The sequence below is a fragment of the Anomalospiza imberbis genome, chromosome Z (assembly GCF_031753505.1).
Source record: "Anomalospiza imberbis isolate Cuckoo-Finch-1a 21T00152 chromosome Z, ASM3175350v1, whole genome shotgun sequence".
NCBI lineage: Eukaryota > Metazoa > Chordata > Aves > Passeriformes > Viduidae > Anomalospiza > Anomalospiza imberbis.
The window spans coordinates 51,223,293-51,244,594 of record NC_089721.1 but is presented as its reverse complement, the minus strand read 5'-3'; the positions used below and the strand labels follow the sequence as shown (position 1 = coordinate 51,244,594).

The window sequence follows — 21,302 nt, the reverse complement described above, 5'->3', positions numbered from 1 at the left end:
AGATTATTCCCATAAACAGTACTTCCATAAGGGCAAACTATATTTTGCACAATAAACAAAATTTGCAGTTCTTAATGACTTTAGACTGAGAAAACCTGTAACTTGAAAGCAAGATGGTTTATGACATATCACAGCTGTTTCTGTACCTAAAAAGCACACGTACCTTTTCCTAAATGTGTATTTATACTCATGTATCTAGCTGTTCCTGTAAGGCTCTTGTGTTCTCGATATGGTATATGCTTCTTTGTTTCTGGATCTATGTACTCCTTTGCCAAACCGAAGTCTATAATGTGAATAATTTGCTGGGTTTTGTTTCCAGGTCGTCCCATTAAGAAGTTCTCAGGTTTTACATCTCTGTAAATCAAGTTCTTTGAATGGACATATTCCATACGAGAAATCTTCAATTAAAAAAAATAGACAAGGAAGCTTGTCTTAGCTTAAGCATCAGGTTGCCACATTAAAATGTGTTAGAAGCTAAATATCTTATATTGGCTTTACACATAGAAGAAATCACCGCTCCTAATATCTTAAGACCAAAGCAATATTGTTCTTAACAAAGTATCTCCCAGTTAAAGTCAATGAAAATTGTACACTTTTCCACAGCAGATACACCAACTGGCAAATTGGAAACTTTCACACTGGATATTATTCATGAATCTTGCACACAAAAGAAGTTTTTGTCTCTCAAAAGAGCTGGCACAAATATATATTCTGTACACTAAAAGCAAAACCATAAATTACGTCACCAAGCAGTAAGCAGCAAAGTTTGATGTAGATTTATTACATGTTAAAGATATAAATGAGAGAAGCACGGAAAGTTCATCACTATGCATATAAAGTCCATTCTAGCTGGACTGCTTTCTATCAAAATTTCCATATTCAGAAAAGACCAGGAAGTAATAAATAAAGCTGTTCTTTGGACTTGTGAGAACTTGAGCATTTAAAAAAAGAACTTGGTCATTTTGGCTGTAAATAAGTTCAATGTGTCTGTATGTCTGTAGTTGGAGGCCTGTTATACAATTACAATCATGTTTTAAACAGCTATTTTTAACCATTACAGGTAAAAATATCACTATTTAGGGAAGTGGAAATCTGGTAAACTTGCACAGGCTTAAGCATCCTTCTTTCCACTTCCACCCACCCTCAAATCAGAACCATATAAGGAAATCTCCAAAAATGAGAATAATTCTTCATTGAGTAATTTTGTGCTATAATTTCTGGAAGGATTTGGGGAATTTTTTCATTTGTTTGTTTGCTTTCTTGTAAGGATGCCCAGGAAAAAAATACTTATTATATTTAGGAGTCTCATAATACAACTGCTTGCATGGGCTAAAATTACTTTTATTTCTTTAAGGTTTTCTTTTTTGAAAGAGTATGTCAAACTAAAATTCATGATTTTAGATTGTGATGAGAACTCAGAAGACACAAGTAAATACATTCGTGAACTGACTTGAAAAACTGAAACAAAGTAAATGAAAGTAATGTAAGAGCATTCCTGCTTAAACTGTATCACAAGCATTTTAAATACCACCAACACTAATTTAAAACATGAGAAGTGCAAATCTCCTAAGTGAAGTAAACATTTAATCCACTGAAGACTGATTTAGTTATTCTAGTGAACACTCAAATTAACATCTATTCTACTTACCAACTGTATGGCTATCATAAGAACGGTTTTAAGAGAAAATGTCCTACCACACAAGTCAAATAAATCTTCCAGACTAGGTCCAAGCAGTTCTAGCACCATAGCATTATATTTGCCACATGGGCCAAAATAATAAACCTGAGGTATTCCATCTGTAAAAAGAAAATACAAAGTAATGATAAGGGGTTAAATAAGATTAAGGTACATAGCAATACAATTCCTACCCAACTTCAAGTGGATTGTAAGTTAAAAATACATTTTTCACATAAAAACAAAAATAAACCTCATAAAAACTACAGGTAAAAGACAACAGGAATACTGAAGATAGTCACAAAAATTTTAATGAAAATGGTACTATTACATATTTGACTTGTGAAAGATATTTATAAAAAATTAGAATTAGAACCTCTCAATTAAGTTTTGTAACCATAAATTGAAACAAGGTTTTGAAATGCTGTGAAGAAAGGCTTAAATAAGCTCTTGTACAAAAAAATACTCTTAGGTTAAACTTTTTTAATTAAGGCTATTCCTACCTTTAGGAATAGGAAACCACCTACAGAAATCATTTAAAAAAAATCAAAAAGAGATTAATGAACCCAAGAGTATAATGACACATAAGGTCTGGACTTGATAGTTTTAAATTAACATCTGCCTTAGGAAGACAGGCAATCCAGAAGTTTGAAAATATAAATAATTAAAGCCTTATGATCCAATTTTACTTCCACCTTTTTGTAAAATATGCATTGTGTATCTATTTAATTAAAAATAACTTGATATAATTGCTTCTACTCATCTTGTACTTTTTCACATGCACAGGACACATTCCTCATGCAGCAGAATAAATTTTGTTTACTTAGGGAAGCTAGTTATTCCAGATCTTTGGTTTTTTTGTTCTTTAGTACACATCCTCTGTTTCACTTATTCCAAATATTTAATACTCTGAAAATGTATTCTTTTCATGTGAGCTTTATGTACAGTGTCCAATGTTTCAAAACTGCACTACACAGAAGTACCAAACCTGTTTTCAGAACAACTTAATGAAACACAGGGTTTCACCTTCATTCTCTGTAGGTCAAATGTAACCCTAATTCTGAGTGTCTTCTGAAGTACATAAAACCTTCGATTTTTCATACCTTACTACAGAGACACTTACACTGAGGGCACAAATTTGTAATTGTATTCTCTACAGCTTTGGGTAAAAAAAAATGTAAAAAATGCTGTTTTAGCAAAAATTAACATAAAATCAAAGCACTGTTTTTAAGAGGTTTTTCATTAATCTCTTTTCCTACCAGTCAGAATATTTAGAAGCCCTAAAAATCCAGCTTAACTGTTCAGTTTTCAGAAGACTCGAGCTACAATTTGGTTTTCAGTATCTATCATCACACCCAACCCTATACTAATATACTTAAAGTGCATAATCTTACCCACTTCAGAAAGGCTTCACAGGAGTAGCTTATTGCTGCTAATGAAGAAGCACTGACCATATTACATCCGGTATCAGAGTAAGGTATGAGACAGTGTCCTTCAATTTAAAATTATCATTCTGAATTATCAGATAGATACCTAAAACACTTGATCTTCTGATTAGATGAGAATTCCAAAATGTCCCAAAACTGTGTTTAACATGTAATAACTCCTGCAGTGCATCTGGAGCATCCTGTCTAAAATTACCCATGTTGAAAAAATAATTTGATATTAACAGTTCAAAGTACTAGAAGTTAGGGACTTTGGTTCTTAATCAAAGCACTCTTAGTACTTTTACTTAAAAGCAGTAAGCAGGTATCATTCTGCTACTTACATTCTTTCTCCATGTCTCTAAATCTCCAGAAGTCAAAAAGTAACATGCTACTAATAAAAATGTATATGAGGCTTTTTCTCCCACTACAGAGAGATAATGTAAGCTCTCTTATATAAAGCTTTAAGAGATATTAGTTCAGGTAAAAACAAAGAAACTCTGATTTTTAAAAATTTAAGAAACCGCAATTTTGTTGACAAGATATTCCACTACTTATTACCAATTAAGAGGATGTATTTTATTTCCATTTTGAATTACTCTAGCTCAGGCCACTGAAGAACAAAAGAAGAAAATATGCTGAGCTTTTAAGATGCAAGACAGTTGTCTTGCTGTGAATTTAAAGAAGCCACTGGTCTTCAGTTTCTTAATTAACAATTAATTTGATTACCATTCAAACCTTTCTAGTACCTTGACAGATCTTCTCCCCATTCTTAAAAATCCTTTTTAAAAAGTAGTATCCCTCCCCAGTTATAAGCAGAATTCAATGCTTGTCACAGAAATGTCACTAAAAGTCATGTATAACTTCCTCTTCTTCCACCAAAAAGGAAACTTACTAATAGCCAAAAAAGTAGATTCACATACTCCCACTTATTTACTTTAACATTTAAATATCTTTCCTTTCTAGGTTTAAAACTCTGAAAATAGAATCCTTTTTTTAGGTACGACTCATATTTCCCTATCCCTAGACACTTATAATTGTTGACAAGTAAAGCATTTTCATTTGAATGGGCTCAATTGACTAAAGCAATCTACAATACTTAGATGACTTCCTTGTCATAAAATTGTAAATCCATGTTAAGCCAGTATGATTTTAATCCTATTTTACTCTTGACAAAAATCAAAGAAGTTTTGACTTGGAAATTAACTATTTGAACAATGCTTGGATTCCAGCTTCTTCTAAAAAAGTTAACTTTCGTTAGCCACCTAAAACATTACTGCTGTACACCTCTGGTCTCCAAAATCATGTCCAACTTCTCCAAAAGTACCTCACTATCCACTGAGAAGGGGGGGGTGGGGAAGGCAGGGGGGCAAAGAGAGCCCCCTAAAACAGTTATGTGAATTTATGGATTATACTCTTTAATTTTCACTCAAATACTTTAGTCTACCATGTTTACGTATATGATGTCCAGAAAGTTTTTAAAGCTGACAGACCTGACTTCCTCTACAATGATGAAAGGATAAAAAAGTATTAGAATACAGGAAACATGACTAGTAGATTAAACAGTATCTGCCAAACCTCCTTAAAATAAAGAAATAAGCTATTTCTGCTTTGGGACTATTATCCACCTTAGTTGTCTTTTTCAAGAACTTCGTCACTAAACCTGACTTAAGCTTCAGACTGCATGTTTTTCAGTTATCTACAGCAATATGCATGACTAGCACAAACACATTTATTTCTTAAGGAAATAGTTCCATTTATTTGCCTTGACACAGATATCAAGTCATAGCTTCAATTATTTTATGTGTGTGTCCTCATTCAGGAAAAAAAAATTAACTAGATAAAGAGGCAGCAGAAATTGAGTATGTAACCCAAAGGAATATGTAACCCACAGGTCAACGGCAATACCATTTGCATTTCACCTCATCTATCACTGACTTAATTTTGAGCTGTATTGTGGCAAAACGTCTCTATACAAAACAATCTAAATCCATAAAGCTATTAAGCTAGTAAGTAGCTTTACAGTGCTTTTCAGTTTCTTGTAATACCAATTTCCCTTTAGAGCCTTCTCTAAACCAGTCAAGAAACAGACTAATGTTATCTGTATTATATCCTATTGCTGTTAAATTAGACACATAAATGCCAATAAAATACACCAGACTGCTCTTGCAGATCATGGTGTTGTGTATTCAGCTTCTTATACTACACTGCCTTTTATTTGCAGTTAATTTTCCTATGTGGCAATTCATTGGACACAAGCCAAATACTTTAAACTATTTGGAAAATTTGCAGTAACAACTGTCTTTCACAGCACATTTATACTGGTACTCTTGTCAAGGATACGAATCGACAAACTGCCACAAACACAAGTATTCCCTAGTTAGTCTGTGGAATCTGGTTTGAATTCTCTCAAAGGAAACGATTATAAAACTCAGGGTAATGTGTTCTGACTTGAGCCAAAGCAGCATACAAAGAAAGTCACACAGCCTCTGGAAACACAGCACCTTAATGCTACTGAAATCATGATGAGCCACGAACTCTAAAACTCTAAACATAGAATGAGATAATGACAACACAACACTTAGACGACATCTCTTACTTACAAATATAAGTTACTTACAAACATATAAAATATGTTTGCATAAAGAAGAAACAGTAATAATTAGATCTATTTTAAAGGAAAAATCTTCTTTAGCTATTTACATTACTAAAACAGAATTAGAGATGCATTTTTTGTAATCATTATTAAATCAAATATCCACTTATCTAACATTCACTTGGTTCAGTGAACTGTCTTATCAAGCTTCCTTTCACAATTACAGCTATCTATTGTAGGCCTAAAAACACCCACATCTCTGAAATCTGTGTGATTTCACAATACAAAACCAATGTACATTTTTACATAAAACCAGTCTTCTTATGGCCAGTAATACTGTTTCTCAGAAACATTATCATTTTAACTCTATTATGCAGGTGCCATTCTTACCAGATCTCTTGTACTTATTCCAAGGAAAAAAATTACTTTAAATTCAGAAAATCCTGTACATGTCCTTAAGCTAAATCCTAGAAAAGGACTGGCATAAAACAAGAAAAACTGCAAGCAGTATGTTTTTAATTTTGTTGGACTACACTTAAAAAATAAATTAGGTATTTCATTTATGTTTATTCACATAAACATAAATATTAGCATATTCACATTAATGACTAAGCAGCTCAACTTCCTATTAAATCAGCAGCAAAAACTCAAAACTAAGTCAGCGTTTTCCCCAAACAATTCACAATACCACTGCAGCAGTCATCAGTACACAGATTAACAGTGCCTATGAACAGATTCCTCTTCAGTCAGGAGACTCAATATTTGATTCAGTTTAAGTGCTCTAATACTACATTCTTAAATTATGCTTAGAACTTTATTTTCTAATATCACCTGCATGTTTGGTTTTTTTTATTTTATCGTGATTACCAACCACTTACAACTAACTGCTTATTGTTTATTTCCCACCATAAAAAAGCCAGTCAAATTAGAATAGAAGTAATAAATCAGGACAGTACGACTAAAAAAATTTCAAGAAACAGTCATCAGTATAAGACCAAATTATCAGCTACCTACCTAGAAGTATAGTTCAAAGCAGTATTCACATGAAGTTACTAATAAAACTCACTTTGCATTAATACTGAATGTTGGCTAGCAAGACGTATAGAAAGGATATGAAGTGCGACAACTCAGACATCTTTGTAAGAACTGATAAAACGTTATTTAGATATCTAAACTAGGACTACCCTGAATTGACTTACTTGCTAACTCAGTAGTTTATAGCTAGGTATTTTGTCTTCAATATACATTGTCCTTGATTATTAGAAATATAACACCCTTGTTTTAGAAATTAAATAATATTCTAAAATCTGAAGTTCCAGTAAATTATTGCTGCTTTAACTAAGTAGTAGAAACATCCAATTAATATAGCCACATGTCATGTTCATGTTTTCCCACAAAATCTTTTCAAACTCGCTTTAAACGTTTGTAACTTTCATAATGTTTATCCTATAATAGCAGCAAGACATGAGTCCCAAAATAATTTGAAAAATACAGAATGAGATAAGTTATTTTAAATTGTTTCTAGAAGATCCATGTACAAAAATGATCACTTGGCACAATAATCTAGCTGTAGTGCTTTGTTTCTAGCACTACACTCAAGGAGACTTGCCATTGAGACACTTCCTCATGGTATGACAGAATATCAATCTAGTAAAATATGTTACAGTCTACCAACTGAGAAAGAAATTAAGAAATTATTACACTGAAATTTTTGTCTTGGGAAGAGTTATAGCAGAACACAGATGCTGATACACCATGGTGAAATCATGCTGGGCTGACTTTTCTCCCAGATGCTAAAGTGGAAGGCAAGGTGGCTACGGCCCAGGGGATGAACTAGAGATGGTATCACTAGCAATCTGAGATTCCACTGCCTTCTCCCAGTGGTTCACAGTGACAGTGAAAGTTGCCTGTAACTATCTTAAATACAAAAGACAGCTTGTCTTTCACAGGAAAAATCTGCTTCACAGATTCCATACCCTGAATACAGTTGTAAGAAAATAATAAATAGCTGTCACTGAACACTCAGATCTCACACACCAGCTAAAGCTGGCCTGAACTGAAATTAAATGAAGAAATACATTTTCTCACCTTAAATATTTTTGTCTTTACCTAGAGGAAAAAACACCATACACTGACATACTGAACCTCATTCTTGGCCTTCAGCCCATCAAACAAATTTCCAACACAAAAAAGAAAACCATAAACAGCAATTCTAACCTACTAGTCCACATTAAACTGTATATAAGGTACCTCATAACAAAGAAGTGTTCTTGCCTCAGGGTACTCTGCCCCTCCTCAAAATCAGAAATTCAAAGTATTTCAAACTCACTTTGCTACATTCCCAAACCAAAATGTAATTATCAATCTGGCGAATCTGGACATGCTCTAACTGCTACAATAAATATTCTACTGAGCTTGACTAGAAAATGGTGAGCAGACTCCACTTATTGTACAGGAATATTTCTGTATCTCCCAAAAACACATTATGCCCAAACCGAAATCTTCCTGAATCACTAATCCAATAGTAACTGTGTAATTACAGCCGTCCAAGTACCGTGATTACGTTGTGCCAAAGGCAGGTTCACACAACCTCAAAACCGAAACCGTGTTTTTAGATACCAATACAGAACACATTACGTGAATGTTGGTACCAAATCACAACGGTTCAGGTACAGAATGCAATACTTAGCAATCATTTCAAAACGGCCATGACCTTCTTAAATACAACACCTTTTCCCACTGTAGACAAATATACCCTATACATTGACTAGTCAATAGTAGTGACCCTGTAAGTAAAGTGTGTGGCTTCCAGTTTTTCAAGTGGAAGATTTAACTAGATTTCAGCTAAAAGAACAGATATACAAAAGTTAAGAAAAATAAAACCTGATTTACAACACTGAGCATCTGCCTTGTCTGAAATATTAATACAGCAGTTTCACCAGTAGGTTAATCCACTGCTGAACAGATCTGTGACCTGTTTTGAGATCTGTGACCTCAAAATTATCTTGAATGAAAAAAATCAAATCTAATAATAGATACCCCTCGCTGCTATAAACAAGACCTGTTCTAAACCTGTCCTAACACCAGCATTACAAACAAGAGTTCTACTAATTCACTTTAAGCAGCAGAAGTTGCTTGCCATTCTTCTGCTCCACTTGTCAGGTAAGTAAGTACAAAAGAGTTCCAACTCACTTGCAAAAACTCATAGACATTATGATAACGACTCATTTAATAAGAGAGATTAGAAAAATCAGACAATGAAAGCTGAATTGTTTTTATGCTCTTCAACACATAACTTCTTTCATTTACAGACTCCTTTCTGCAAAAGGAAACGAAACCATACTGCAAATACCATTCTGTCAGTTAAACCACAGCATAGTGCATGAAATACACCTACACCTTATCTTCTAATCATGCAAAGAAAGGCTGACAGCATAAAAGATGAACTCAAAAATCAATAAAAAATACGAAACTGTTTTCTATTAATTCCAAAAGCCATAGTGCAAGTTCAGGTAAGAATTCAGCAATCATTTTATTTGGAGTGCACTTAGGATAGTATAGTTTACTTATATCTCATACTTGCATATTAAGACAAAACACATTAAACAAAATTTATTAGAAGCAAAGATATTCTAAATTTCATCCATATTTTCCTCATTCAATTGACTAGAAACTTCTGCATACTGACTAATGATCTCAAATTCCATGAGGAAAACAACCTCATAGTTACTAAATGACAAAATTATCACAGAAAAAAGAAAGCAATTTTCATAAAAATCTCTATTTGTATAAAAAAACCTAAATGAAAGCTAAATAATGAGACTAAAATAAGCCACACCTTTAAACTAAATTTAAAAGTTGTTTTTAATAAGTTTGAGGTCAATTTCCCTAAAAAATTAAGAACACTTCAAAAAGCCCAAAAGCACTGAAAGTATTTCCTCTTTAAGAAAGATTCTTCACATTTTTTTCCTGACAAACACCTACATGTTGCTGCACATTCATAGGCATTTCAAAGAGCATATTTAAGAGTAAAGTTACAGCTAGACCTTCTTTATGAGCAGATCCTCTCCAAAGGAATACAGTTTTGAAACGTTCATTCTTATTCATGCAAGACAAAACCACTTTTTATTAAATACAAAGAATTCATACTCTTAGTTCCAAAGCCCTGTGTATAAAAATTACACATCTATCACATTTCATGCCTATTTTCTTCTTGTTCTCTCAGCAAGCAGAACTGTAAAAGAGCCCTCTGATCTTTTTTCCAGTCAAGAATGTCTTCCATCTTCCTGGTATTTAAGACACGAAACAGTGTGACTTAGCACAGAGATTAATAATACAAATAAATATTTTTTAAAAACCCTGAACTACAAGGTCATTAGAAAAGCAAGAAAAAGGGATATTATAAAAAATAAATGAATAAACTTAGTAGACAAACACTGGCTGCAGATAAGGAAATAGCAAGAAAACATACAATTTCAAAATGCTACTCTTTTCATCGAGGATGCCTACAAGATCAGAGGAAGTACAAAGATGCTCTGTTAAAAAGTGCTCGAAGGTAAAATAATCTGTAAACACAATAACATTTTCTTTACTTGCTTTCAGGATGATATTGCCAGAAAATAACCTAATTTTCTTCTAGAAGTATTCATTCACATGTTAATGTCTCTCCCTCCTCCTCCTCCTGCCACCTCCAAGTCAAGTAGGATTTCACAGGGCCTAAAGAAATTTTATCCCTTAAGCTTCAGGTTATTTCACATTAAGCCTAAGTCAATTTGTAGCATTAACTGTGGAATCTGTAGTTCTTATTTGTGAAAATCATGGAGTTTTTATAGAAAATAATGGCTATGCCTACAAGAGTGGAAGTACAATTCCCTTTTCACCAATTGCTTCTGAAACCATAGTTTAGTAGTCACTTGCTATTAATACACAAGTATATATGTAAACGTGAGGAAAACAAGGGGAAACAAAATTTAGTACAATTAAATGCAAACTACTCAGTCCATATAGTTATAAAGCTATCAGACAAATTACTACGAGTTTGTGCAAATAAACAGAAACAGCTAAGGAAAAGACTACTTCATCGTAAGAAAGGCTGCAAATGTGGATTCTTAGAAGCTTACAAGATGGAAAGCTTCAGACAATTGTAACTTCTAGTACGGTGCGAACCTGTGTATCAGAGAAACCTTCTATCTTCACAATTACTGTATTTCAAATTTCTTCCAGCAATGGCAGCTATTTTTATAACTTGTACAACAGACTCTTCTGTAACTTGCATACTGAAGACCACTCACTTCAATCTATTCTCTCTCTGATCAAAGAATAACCGCTGCCCATAAAGCAATGCTGTCTATATGGACAGACCTGGCAAAAGTTTTTTTTCACTATCTCCTGTTTTACATAGGAGCTTTACATACTTGCTTCCTGAATTTATCACTTGCTAGATCAACTTTCCAACACTGTGTTTCCAATTGTTCATGAGAGAAAATTACTTAAATCTATGTTTGACAGTAAAAACACATGTCACAAGAAATCAGTAAACTAAAACTAATTGTCACAGATGACATGAGAACAGAAGCTACATAATAATTCAACTTTTTTTCTGAAATTCATAGGCTGTGTCACTTCTTCTGCTTGGGGGCCCAACTCCTAAAAACATATAAAAAGTGACTGCTGCCAGAAGATAAGGAATCAGCAATCTTTTTTTAACTTCTATGTAGATAGGAAAAAGAAAATTACTTTCTTCATAATGAGCCTTTGCCACAAAACCCATTAAAACAGGCCTCAAGTAGAGTGCCTGAGAAAGGCTCACAATGGAGTTTTAAAGGTTCTGTGCTGGGAGAGGCTTTCACTTTTGAATAACAGCAGGTTATTGCAAAAATAAAGGAGGTCTATAACGAAGTCTTTCATAAATATTGATGATGCTTAGTAAGACACCAGCTCTATCTTTGCATTTTCACCCTAAAGGTAACCTCATCTTCATGCAAAGAATCAGAGAGGTGACTCTCAGTATGTCAACAAAGCATCAGAGAAAGAGATAAAAGTTGTTGCAACCAGCAAGTAGGGTTAAGAAGATTGAATGATAACTGAAGTAAAGCAGGATAAGTCTGAGTTGACTATGCTCTTACACTAAACACAGTTCCCAGTCTTATTCACTAAATAAAAAGGTAAACATAGTTACACTCACTAAGACATTTTCCCAATAAATACTCCTATAAGGATTCCTACCTCTGAGAAGCACTGCCCAATTTCTGCAGTCTGAACTAGAAATTACAGCTTTATTCTTACCTCCACTACACAGCTCCTTTGCAATTTTAGGTAGTTACACCTCTATATTCACAGATAGGTAATGTACCTAGCTTGTGGGTGGTCACGCCCCATTAGTTAAACACTTAAGATCTCAGCTTTCTACTAATCAGCTATTTCACAATGCTAGTGTATGGTATGCTGACAGTTTATAACTACTTACAAAAAAACACCCATACACCATACTCTGATGATTTTCTCCAAACAGCAACCATAGAGACTCAAGATTTTGACTACCTATCTACAACATTATTTTCCATCTAGGAAGACAAATCAACAATGTTGTGTTTTGCCAAAAGTAATCTCTAAAAATTCCTGGTTGCAAAGCATTCATAGTACAGCAGAAAAAAAAGTCTATATTAATGGAACATATTAGAAACTTTGTTTCACCAAATGAAGTCTTTAAATTAGTAGCATGAAGTTTTGAAAGCTACCTGAGAAATACTATCCAGTCAGTGCAGCAATGAGCATATGATCCCAAATTTTAAGGAAAAAGGCGAAAATAGTAATTATAAAGTATTAAAATTCATCATAACACACACATTCAAGGTAACAAAATCAAAGTGGTATGGGCATGTTCATTGTGTGTTTCTTTTCAGAGACAACTTTTCATACTAAGTAGGATTTTATTCTAGTTTAAGCACAATCAAAATCAAGGTTACAAATTCCAGGCTGCCTTTGCTAAAAAGCCCCTGAACACATATATAGAAAACCACTGTCCACTCATAAAATAAACTTCTACATTAGTAAAAAAATGTTAATTACATGACCTATTCTAGGAATAATTTCAAGGAAAAGATGTCAAAAAAATCATGTCAAAAAGATGTCCTAAATTATAGCTGATTTAGAGAATATCTGTACTCACTTTATTAGGGTAAGAAACTTCACATCTTCCTAACTGATTATATGCAGTTTTGTGAAAGGCACAAAAATATTTGAGAAGTTTTAGGTATTGCTCACCTATAAAAACAAAAGGTGACAATTGGATCATTCAGGCCACCACCATAAGAGTACTTCCGTGTATAAAAGCACCAAGGGGAGTTAAATGAGAAATTCAAATATTAAACTGCATTTAAACTTCTCTTAGAGGTGTTTAAGAGGTTTAAAACTAGTAAGCAGCAATATATACTGCATCAGTAAAAGTGAAGTAAAGTAAAACTGAATCTTGAGGAATTTAAATATCACATCAACTATAATTCAAAATATGTGATTAGTAAATTAGCAGTTTGGAGATCTGCAGCATATTTCAGAGTTGTACTTGGAATAGTCTTAGTTTAAGGTATTCCTGTATGCACACAAATGCTGTGATAGGTAGGATTTGTTAAATAGTGAAGACTTCATAGACACACTTTATTGAGTAGAAAAAAAATTGTTAGAATAATGAAATTTACCCATTAATCCACTATATCCTCAGGCTTTTTTTCTGCTTTAAGTTGTAAGGAACACTTTATTAAATAGATTTATACCTCTAAACCAGAAAACTTCAGCCAAAAATGGACCCTGGATTACATCACAGTAAAATGCATTATACTGCTTTTTACCTCCAGATCCTAGCTGCTTGTAGAATCTGTATTCCAAATGTAGCTGTGGTGCTCTCGACTTCATTGGCTCCTGATTTAAAAACAAAAACAACATTTAAAACAAAGCCTAAAAACTAACACACTAACCTACTACACCAGCCAAACTAGCCCAACTGCTTCCAAGCCACACAGAAAGTTTGAATGTTTCTTCTGAAATGACTGACAACTATGAAACAGAGAAAACTAAACCTCCTTCAGGTTAGAGTAGTGCATATATGGATATTTATATCTTGTATTACTCCACTGGGCCAGAGTCCAACATGCAAATCAAATAACAGACACATGATGGAATAGCTAAAAAATAGTATGTTTCTCCAAAGCATGTGGATGGTATGTCCTACATTTCTCAGAAAGTGGCATTAATATGCAGTTTAACAGATTGAAAAAACCTCCAAATACTTAATACTCGAGAGATGTATCTTTACAAGAAGTCCTATCCTAGGATCTTAATAAAAAATACCAAATCCTTCCACCAAATAGTAACAGCTTAGCAGAAATCAAGTATCACCATTCCAAACTATAAATCCAAAACAAGCAAAAAAAAATAGCTCCAGAATAAGTCTGTGGTTTTCACACATTAATGAAATCTCATTTTGGTGTTCAACATGCCCGTGTGTCAGGGTCTTGTAGAACTAAATTAAGTGACATGAGATTAAGCAGAAGAATACACATGCAGCCTCTACAACACAGCCTAAATGGAATTCCGAACTTTTTGAGTATCTCCCTATGCAAAGAAAAGGTTCTTTAGCACAAGATTCTTGAAGTCATTTCCTAGGGCATCTTTCAGAAGACATGCCCTGTTTCTTATGATATGTAACATGATCTTAAGATTAAGCTCCACCAGGGGAGGTTTAGGGTGGACATTATGGGGGATTTCTTCATAAGAAGGGTGCTTAGACATTGGCATGGACTCGCCAGGGAAGTGGTGGGGTCACCATCCCTGGAGGTGATTAGGAAAAGACTGGCCACAGCACTGAGTGACATTCTGGCGTGGTGGTCTTCAGTCAGAGGTTGTACTCAATGCTGAGGTATATTCCAGCCTAATTGATTCTGTGATCTTCAAACACATCAGTGATAATCTGGAAACTAATTCTGTAACTACTAGAACTGCAGAACATAGTTAAGTAACTCTTAATACAGTTATCAGCAATACTTGATACTTGCTGAACATCAATTTTCATAAAAAGCTTGGGCAAAGTGCTCATCTTTTTTCTCACACCATCATCTTAAAGCTACAAGTTTATAAACCTATGTAGTTTCTCACTGTCATATTCAGGACATAAAAACCATGAGCCAATATGCAAGAATGAGAAATTTAGTCTTCTTCCTCAACCCATCGCCCTCCAAGACTTCGTTGTTTCCTATTGCTGCTGAAGTCTCTGACAGTATATTTATGCATTTGATCTTGCCAGGATGCCAAAGGTGGATGCCTAAAAGTAAAGAAGGACTAATGTAACAGTTTCTGCAAAAAACAAATAGAATTTACTGTATCTTTCTTACACTCCAAAGCAACCAGCATAACTGAATGCTGTATTCTTTGCAAAAAAGTGAGAAGTGAGCAAGAATTTCCTAAAATAAGCAAGTGTTTATTATTAAAAAAATTAATTACTAAGCAAAACTAACTGGGCTACCAAAGGCCTAGTTACAGTTTATGAGAAGGACACATGCAATTTAAGGTGAAGTATTGAAGAGAGATATTCCCTAAAAAGACTTTAGTGTAAACATGAGTCAAAGCAAATCAGCACAACTATCAACCTTTAGGACTCAGCTATCAGAGGTATAAGGAAACCCACTATAAAGTATTTGAAATATTTTACACTTTTAGGAAACAACATAAATTTAGCTTTTGCTTGTAGTATACAAGTCAGTTAGTTATAAAATACACCACACTCTACATAATGCCTAAGATAGGATTCTGCCAGCTAAGAAGAAAATATTTTAGTCCACAAAACTCTGCATGTCTGCTTCTTATAAAAACACAAAACCCTGGCTTACAGGAAGTTTAATTTTGTTCAATTATACAGTTTTGTCTCAATTGGTGGTACATCAACAACGTAACCCCTCATGGTTGTAACAGGGTCCCATTAAAAGGATGAAAAACAGGTTGTATGTATTAAAATTACAGAAATAGATTTTTAAAATTCTAGGTAAAAGAAATAACTTCCAATTTCTAACACACACACACCCTCTTATGAATGTTGCTTGTCCCAGCCATCAGCAGAAAACAGTCCTGACAAATCTCCAGAAGGCAAGGTCCTTAAGCAGTCAAACACAGAGCCAAAGCCTGAAGCTAAACCTTTGTTCAGCAGAGACACAAACACTTTTATCCCCTCCAGAAGAAGTGAAAAGAAACATGGCAATATGTACTTGTAGTTCATTTATTGAATGACAGCCTTTAGGAATTCCCTTATTTTTGTAAAACGGCTTAGATAGCTTCTTGTCATTCCAAACATGCAAAGAGAACACATCATCTTGTTCTACAAAACTTGTGAAAGGGCAAGCACAATAACCTCTTCAGTTACAATTATTTTATTTCTGCACATCCTACTCTACTGTACACAATAACTACACATAAATGAGAAAAGACAGAAAAAGATAAATCAAGACAAAAGTATGTTAAATGTAATCTTTCACCATAATGTAAGAGTGAAGAATACAATACTGTATCTACAAGTCTAAAAAGAAAATTCAGTAATAAAAAAAGAAATGGCAAATCATAGTTCTTTGGTTTCACTAGTGTTTTGTTACATTTCACCATATAAAAATAAGCCTGAATAATACATAACTGTTCAAACATCACGTTAATCCCAGAGTGGCTTGAAGCCAACTTTTCCTCTTACCAAAAGAAACTACTGTATTTTCTTTACTTAAATAAGCCCAGGTCTTCACTGAAGTACCCTGGAAAAATTGTTCTGGGATCTGCAAAGTTCTGTATACAACCCTCCATATATTGCTTTTACACTTACATCTAATTATTTCAAAGCTTCACTATTAAAACAGACAAATTCTTTCCCCTGCAAAAGACCATTCCTTTCTAACTAAATGAGGAACATGGGCTCTTGCTGCCATCAAAGAACTATTGTGCAGCTTACTGAGCCCCAGCTACCTGAGCGACAGAAACAACTGCTTCTTAGTTTATCAGAGAGGTTTTTACTCCCCTTTTTTCTTCTGTGGCATGCTTATACATTCAAACACAACAATAAAGACACCTGAAATGTGAAATCTGTTTTACATTCACTATTAATTCTTTCTACAATTTTTTTGTCCCAGATACATGTAATAAAATGGTATTCAATTTTCAAGTTACTTCCCATTAAAGGGGCTTTGAAAAAGCAGTTTACCTGAACTGTAAGGTTAGTAATGTCCAAGAAGACTAATAAGCCAAAGTACAATACAGACATTCAGCTATTACCTACTTTTCATGGTTTTAGTAATTCAGTGAGAACTCATCTCAGTTTATGTTCTGTGTCTGCTTTACACATTTGTAAGCAATGGTAAACAAAAGCCATTTTCAAGAAAAAAAATCCTTAATAGGTAGGCTCTTGTTACAGGAAAAGAACAGTCTATTAAACAGACTTGCACTAGGTTTGGATTTACTACATAGCCTAGAGGGACTCTGAAAAGGTGTGACTCTAGACCACAGTTATTCTTTAAAAACAAAAACAGAGAGAAAAAACATTACAACCTTGAAGCAAAGTACAACTTTCTTTCTACACACAGCCTTCACTTATAATTTTAGCAATTCAAATCTTAAGAGTGGACTAGTGAATTGGTGAATTAAAGATTACAGTTTAAAAGGCAATGATGACTACTTTGTAATTTACTATCTTTCACCCAAAGAAAGAAAAATTGATGTATTTCTAGAAGCAGTTCCTCGGAAGACTAAGCATAAGCATGTTTTGTCTCAAATATTCTGACTGTTATGACAGGAAAAGTGTGAGTAAAACAAAGAGTCCCATGGAGATAGAGTAGCAGTGTTCTGAGCCAGCTTCCTGCTCCTGCTCAGTCCCTCCCAATTGACTTCCCAGAGAAAGGCTCAAAAGGTTGCCTGTGGATGTGCAAAGAAAACAATGTGAAAAGTCTCGTTTACATGAAAGTCTGCATCAGGTTAAATATAAAAGGAAGTGCATTGGGCCCCTTCATGACTTTTTCCGTATCTTTCCCTTTCTTTATTTTGCAATTGTAACTCTGGATCATCCATGCAGCAGGACTGACTGCAGGAATTTACAGACGGTGAACTTCTTCATTCTCCCTCTCTCTTTTTCACCTTAATTTCCCTCATCCCTTCCTTTGCCTGGGCAAAGCACAGTGCTCATATTTTTTCCCCCATCGTACAAAAATGAAGGGGTTGTTAGCCAACACCTTTTGAGTCTAATAGTGTGGGTTCCAGTTATAACAACTGTACAATAAAGCAACAAGAGCTCCCCAGCATCACACTCCTACCAATGGCTTGTAACAATAAATTGGCATCACAGACAGGAATCTTGTGAGGCTAAGAGGGACTGAACAGCTCTTGAGCTATTTTTAGCTGGCATGGGCTCAGATATCTCCATCTCTGACTGGGGTACAGGATGGATCAGGAACAGAGAGGAGCAGGACATGACAACTCAGGAAATTCCAAGCATGGACCCCTTTCCCTTTATGGGAAAGTATGACCTACGCTCATCTTCATATGTGCAGTACTGTGTGTCATGCTAATGGAAACATAAAAAAAGATTAATGACTCCTTACTAAAATGTCTAGATTGCAAAAAGAGAGAGACATTTCTATAAAATTTAGTTGACTTCTTTATAAAAATGTTCATATAGAGAGCAAGATGAGACAGGTTTTTTTTACAAAAATGTTTAGATAGCAAAAGAGAGAGACAAATTGCTACAAAATTCAGCTGCAAAACATCTGCAAAAACATCTGAAAGTCTTGGTTGAGCTCTTAAAAAACATCCAAGAGATGTGGCTGACCACTTCCAGAGATGTTTGGATAGAGAGAAAAATGAAAGAGCAAAATTGGAATCTTTGCTGAATATAGAAAGAGACCTTACCCAATTACTACACCTTGAGATCTGAAAGGCTACAGAGCAGGAGAAAATACTGAGAGATGTGCTGGGTACCACAGTAGGGATGACAAGTTGGCCTTGGAAGCACAAGGACTTACACAAGTGCTCAGATAAGGAACTAGTATGTGAAATGAAAAGGCAAGTTTAGGCTGCTACATTTTTAGGAACAATGAGAGTGACGCACCCAAGTGAAGGAATCAAAAGTAGTGATGGATGAGGAGAAGGAGAGGACCACAGGAGTGTTGAGCAAGGAGACAAAGAGCTGTGGAAGAGGCTAAAGCCAGAGAAGTGGCTATAGGTAAGACAGAAGTATAGGCAGCTGTCGCTGTAGAGCAGAAATAAGCTGCAGAAGAGGAGGCCAAGGGACACTGAGAATCTGAGGTTTTCATACAGGTAAATGGTCCTTAAAGAGTCCTGGACCCTCATGCAGTGGGCTGCCTTTTGGTCAAGGGGTTTAGGTTTCCTGGAGGGAGAGCAGGCCTCAGGAGATGGAGCTACTTGCTGCTGAGAGCAATCAGGAAAAGAGGCTGAAGGCAGAGGGGCTGTTTGCTGTCAAACATGGTCATTTTAGCAGGCTTCCAGCACAGCTTCAGGATGTGATTAAGAGAATCTATCATGAGGAAAAATGCAGGATGTAGAATCTGGATTCTGGACCATTAGTTAAAACTGAAACCAGAGATGATGGACAGGGTCAGCAAACTGCAACCAAATAGTGCCATATACCAGAACCAAAACATCAAAGTTATTGCAGGGTAAGTTAAATGAGGGGAAGGAACAAACTGTATATATTCCCACCTCAAATATGGAAGTTCAGACTAATCCAAGTGGAATTTTTTAGTTCAGGCACAGGCAAAAGCACAGAGTTTTAAAGCAGTGTTTCAGGTATTTACTCAAGCACAGTTCCACCCAGTGAGACAATGGCAACCACTTTACTGCTCCAGTGGTACAGGAATGGGCCACAGGAAATTGAATCAATTGTATCTTTCACAAAAGGAAGAAAAGAGATCATATTAAACTTAAGCAATTAAACTTAAACCCAGGACAATCAGTTTTAGCAGATTTTTTCACTACTGGAGCAGTGACTTCAGAAAACTTTCAGCAGTTACTTGTGGATAGCTATCAACGCCCCTGATAAAGAGCACTGTGTTCACACCAGTGGATAGTACCTTCTTTTCAACCACTGGTTTAGAACAAGGCATTTTCCCTTTTTCTTTTCCTACAAGAACTATGACAAAGCAATGACTGATATTAACTAATCAAGCATTTTGCTGTATTTTTGAATACAGCATGTTGCTGTTATTTTATAATCTGTACCTAGCACTACTGACCCGAGATATTTCAGCAATGTGTCCTTTTAATCTTCATCCTGTTAAACAAGAACTAGAGTAATAAGACTCCAACTCAGCTTGGGAGCTAATACAAGAATAAGTCTATGGAGGCCTCACAGCCAAGGGATTTGTCTTGCCCTGCTTCACCCAGGAAGGAATTAAGATTCTTTCTGTTGCCTTTGTCTGCTGTGATGTACTTGTAACATCTGACCTGAAGACCTCCCATGAAATATAGTTCATATTTGGTATTATAACTTTGAATAAAACTTTTTAGCAAGACGTACTTGCTAAAATTTTAATAGAACCAACACCCTGTACATTTTTCAGTTTACTTCCTGATGGCAGGAATTAGCTTGCCACAGAGCCACAAATAATTATCCTAAATCTTACTGATAATTATAATTAAAATTAAAGAATGACAAAAGATACAACCCCTGTGGGGTTGGCTTGGAGGAGTTCAGATGAAAAATCTTATTCCTAACAGTAGAATACTATGCTGCATGGAAATGTGGTGTCTGAATTCCTTCCCTGTGTCCTATCAATGTTCAATTTGACAACTCCTCGGAGATGGATGCACCACCAGCGTACCCGTTACTGAACAAGCATTACATGGGATGCTCAGCCTCATCAAAGGGGAGTGCTCTGTCACCATCCACAATACTACAACTTCCACTGAAGAGGCCTGAGCAAAGATGAAGGAAGCTGCTGACCAGATTGCTGAACAACTCCAAACACTGCAACCAAAGAACTTGTTCAATGAATCAAGCCTTGGATGCCAGATTTCTTCTGGTTTAAATCATGGGATGGGGAAAGTGTTTGATACAAATGGGGACTGTAATATTGGTGGGATTTCTGGTTTTAATGACAAGCATAACCCTTTATTGCAGCTTTGATTAGCTGCGTACTGTCTTCTGCTTCCTCCCTGTCCTAGCCCTGCGTCCAATATATAGAGATCACCACAGTCAAAGACGAGCCGTATGCCCAACCAATAGTAAGGAATGTTTGAGCCACTCAGTGATGTGGAGGACCTTGCATAAGCATGTTTTGTCTCAAAAATTCTGACTGTTCTGGCAGGATAGCTGGGATTGGAAGATGGTATCGTTGAGGTGGGGCAGCACAGTGCTGAGCCAACTCCCTGCTCCACCTGGAGACTTGTGCTCACTTCCCCACCCTGCGCTCATTCCCCGGAGGAGGGCTCCAAGGGCTGGCTATGCATCCAAGAACAAAAGAGCACAAAAAATCTCAGTCACATAAGAGGCTGTACCAGGTTAACTATGAAAGGAAACAGACTGGGCTCCCCTGCTCTCTTTTTCCTCCCTTTCTCTTTCACTGTGTCATAATTC

At 35.3% G+C, this 21,302-nt stretch overlaps 1 protein-coding gene across 6 annotated transcripts in view; it reads right to left on the bottom strand.

The window, feature by feature from the left end:
• The window catches only part of CSNK1G3 (casein kinase 1 gamma 3), a 78,927-nt gene that overhangs the window by 26,518 nt on the left and 31,107 nt on the right, over positions 1-21,302 (bottom strand). For all 6 annotated transcript variants that reach the window (XM_068175933.1, XM_068175927.1, XM_068175928.1 and 3 more), the window contains 3 exons: positions 13,540-13,609; positions 1,649-1,797; positions 164-398 (listed from right to left, as the gene is read on the bottom strand). In XM_068175933.1, the coding sequence (XP_068032034.1) occupies positions 164-398; positions 1,649-1,797; positions 13,540-13,609 (454 nt within the window). Of the gene's footprint in view, positions 1-163; positions 399-1,648; positions 1,798-13,539; positions 13,610-21,302 lie in introns of those variants that run through there.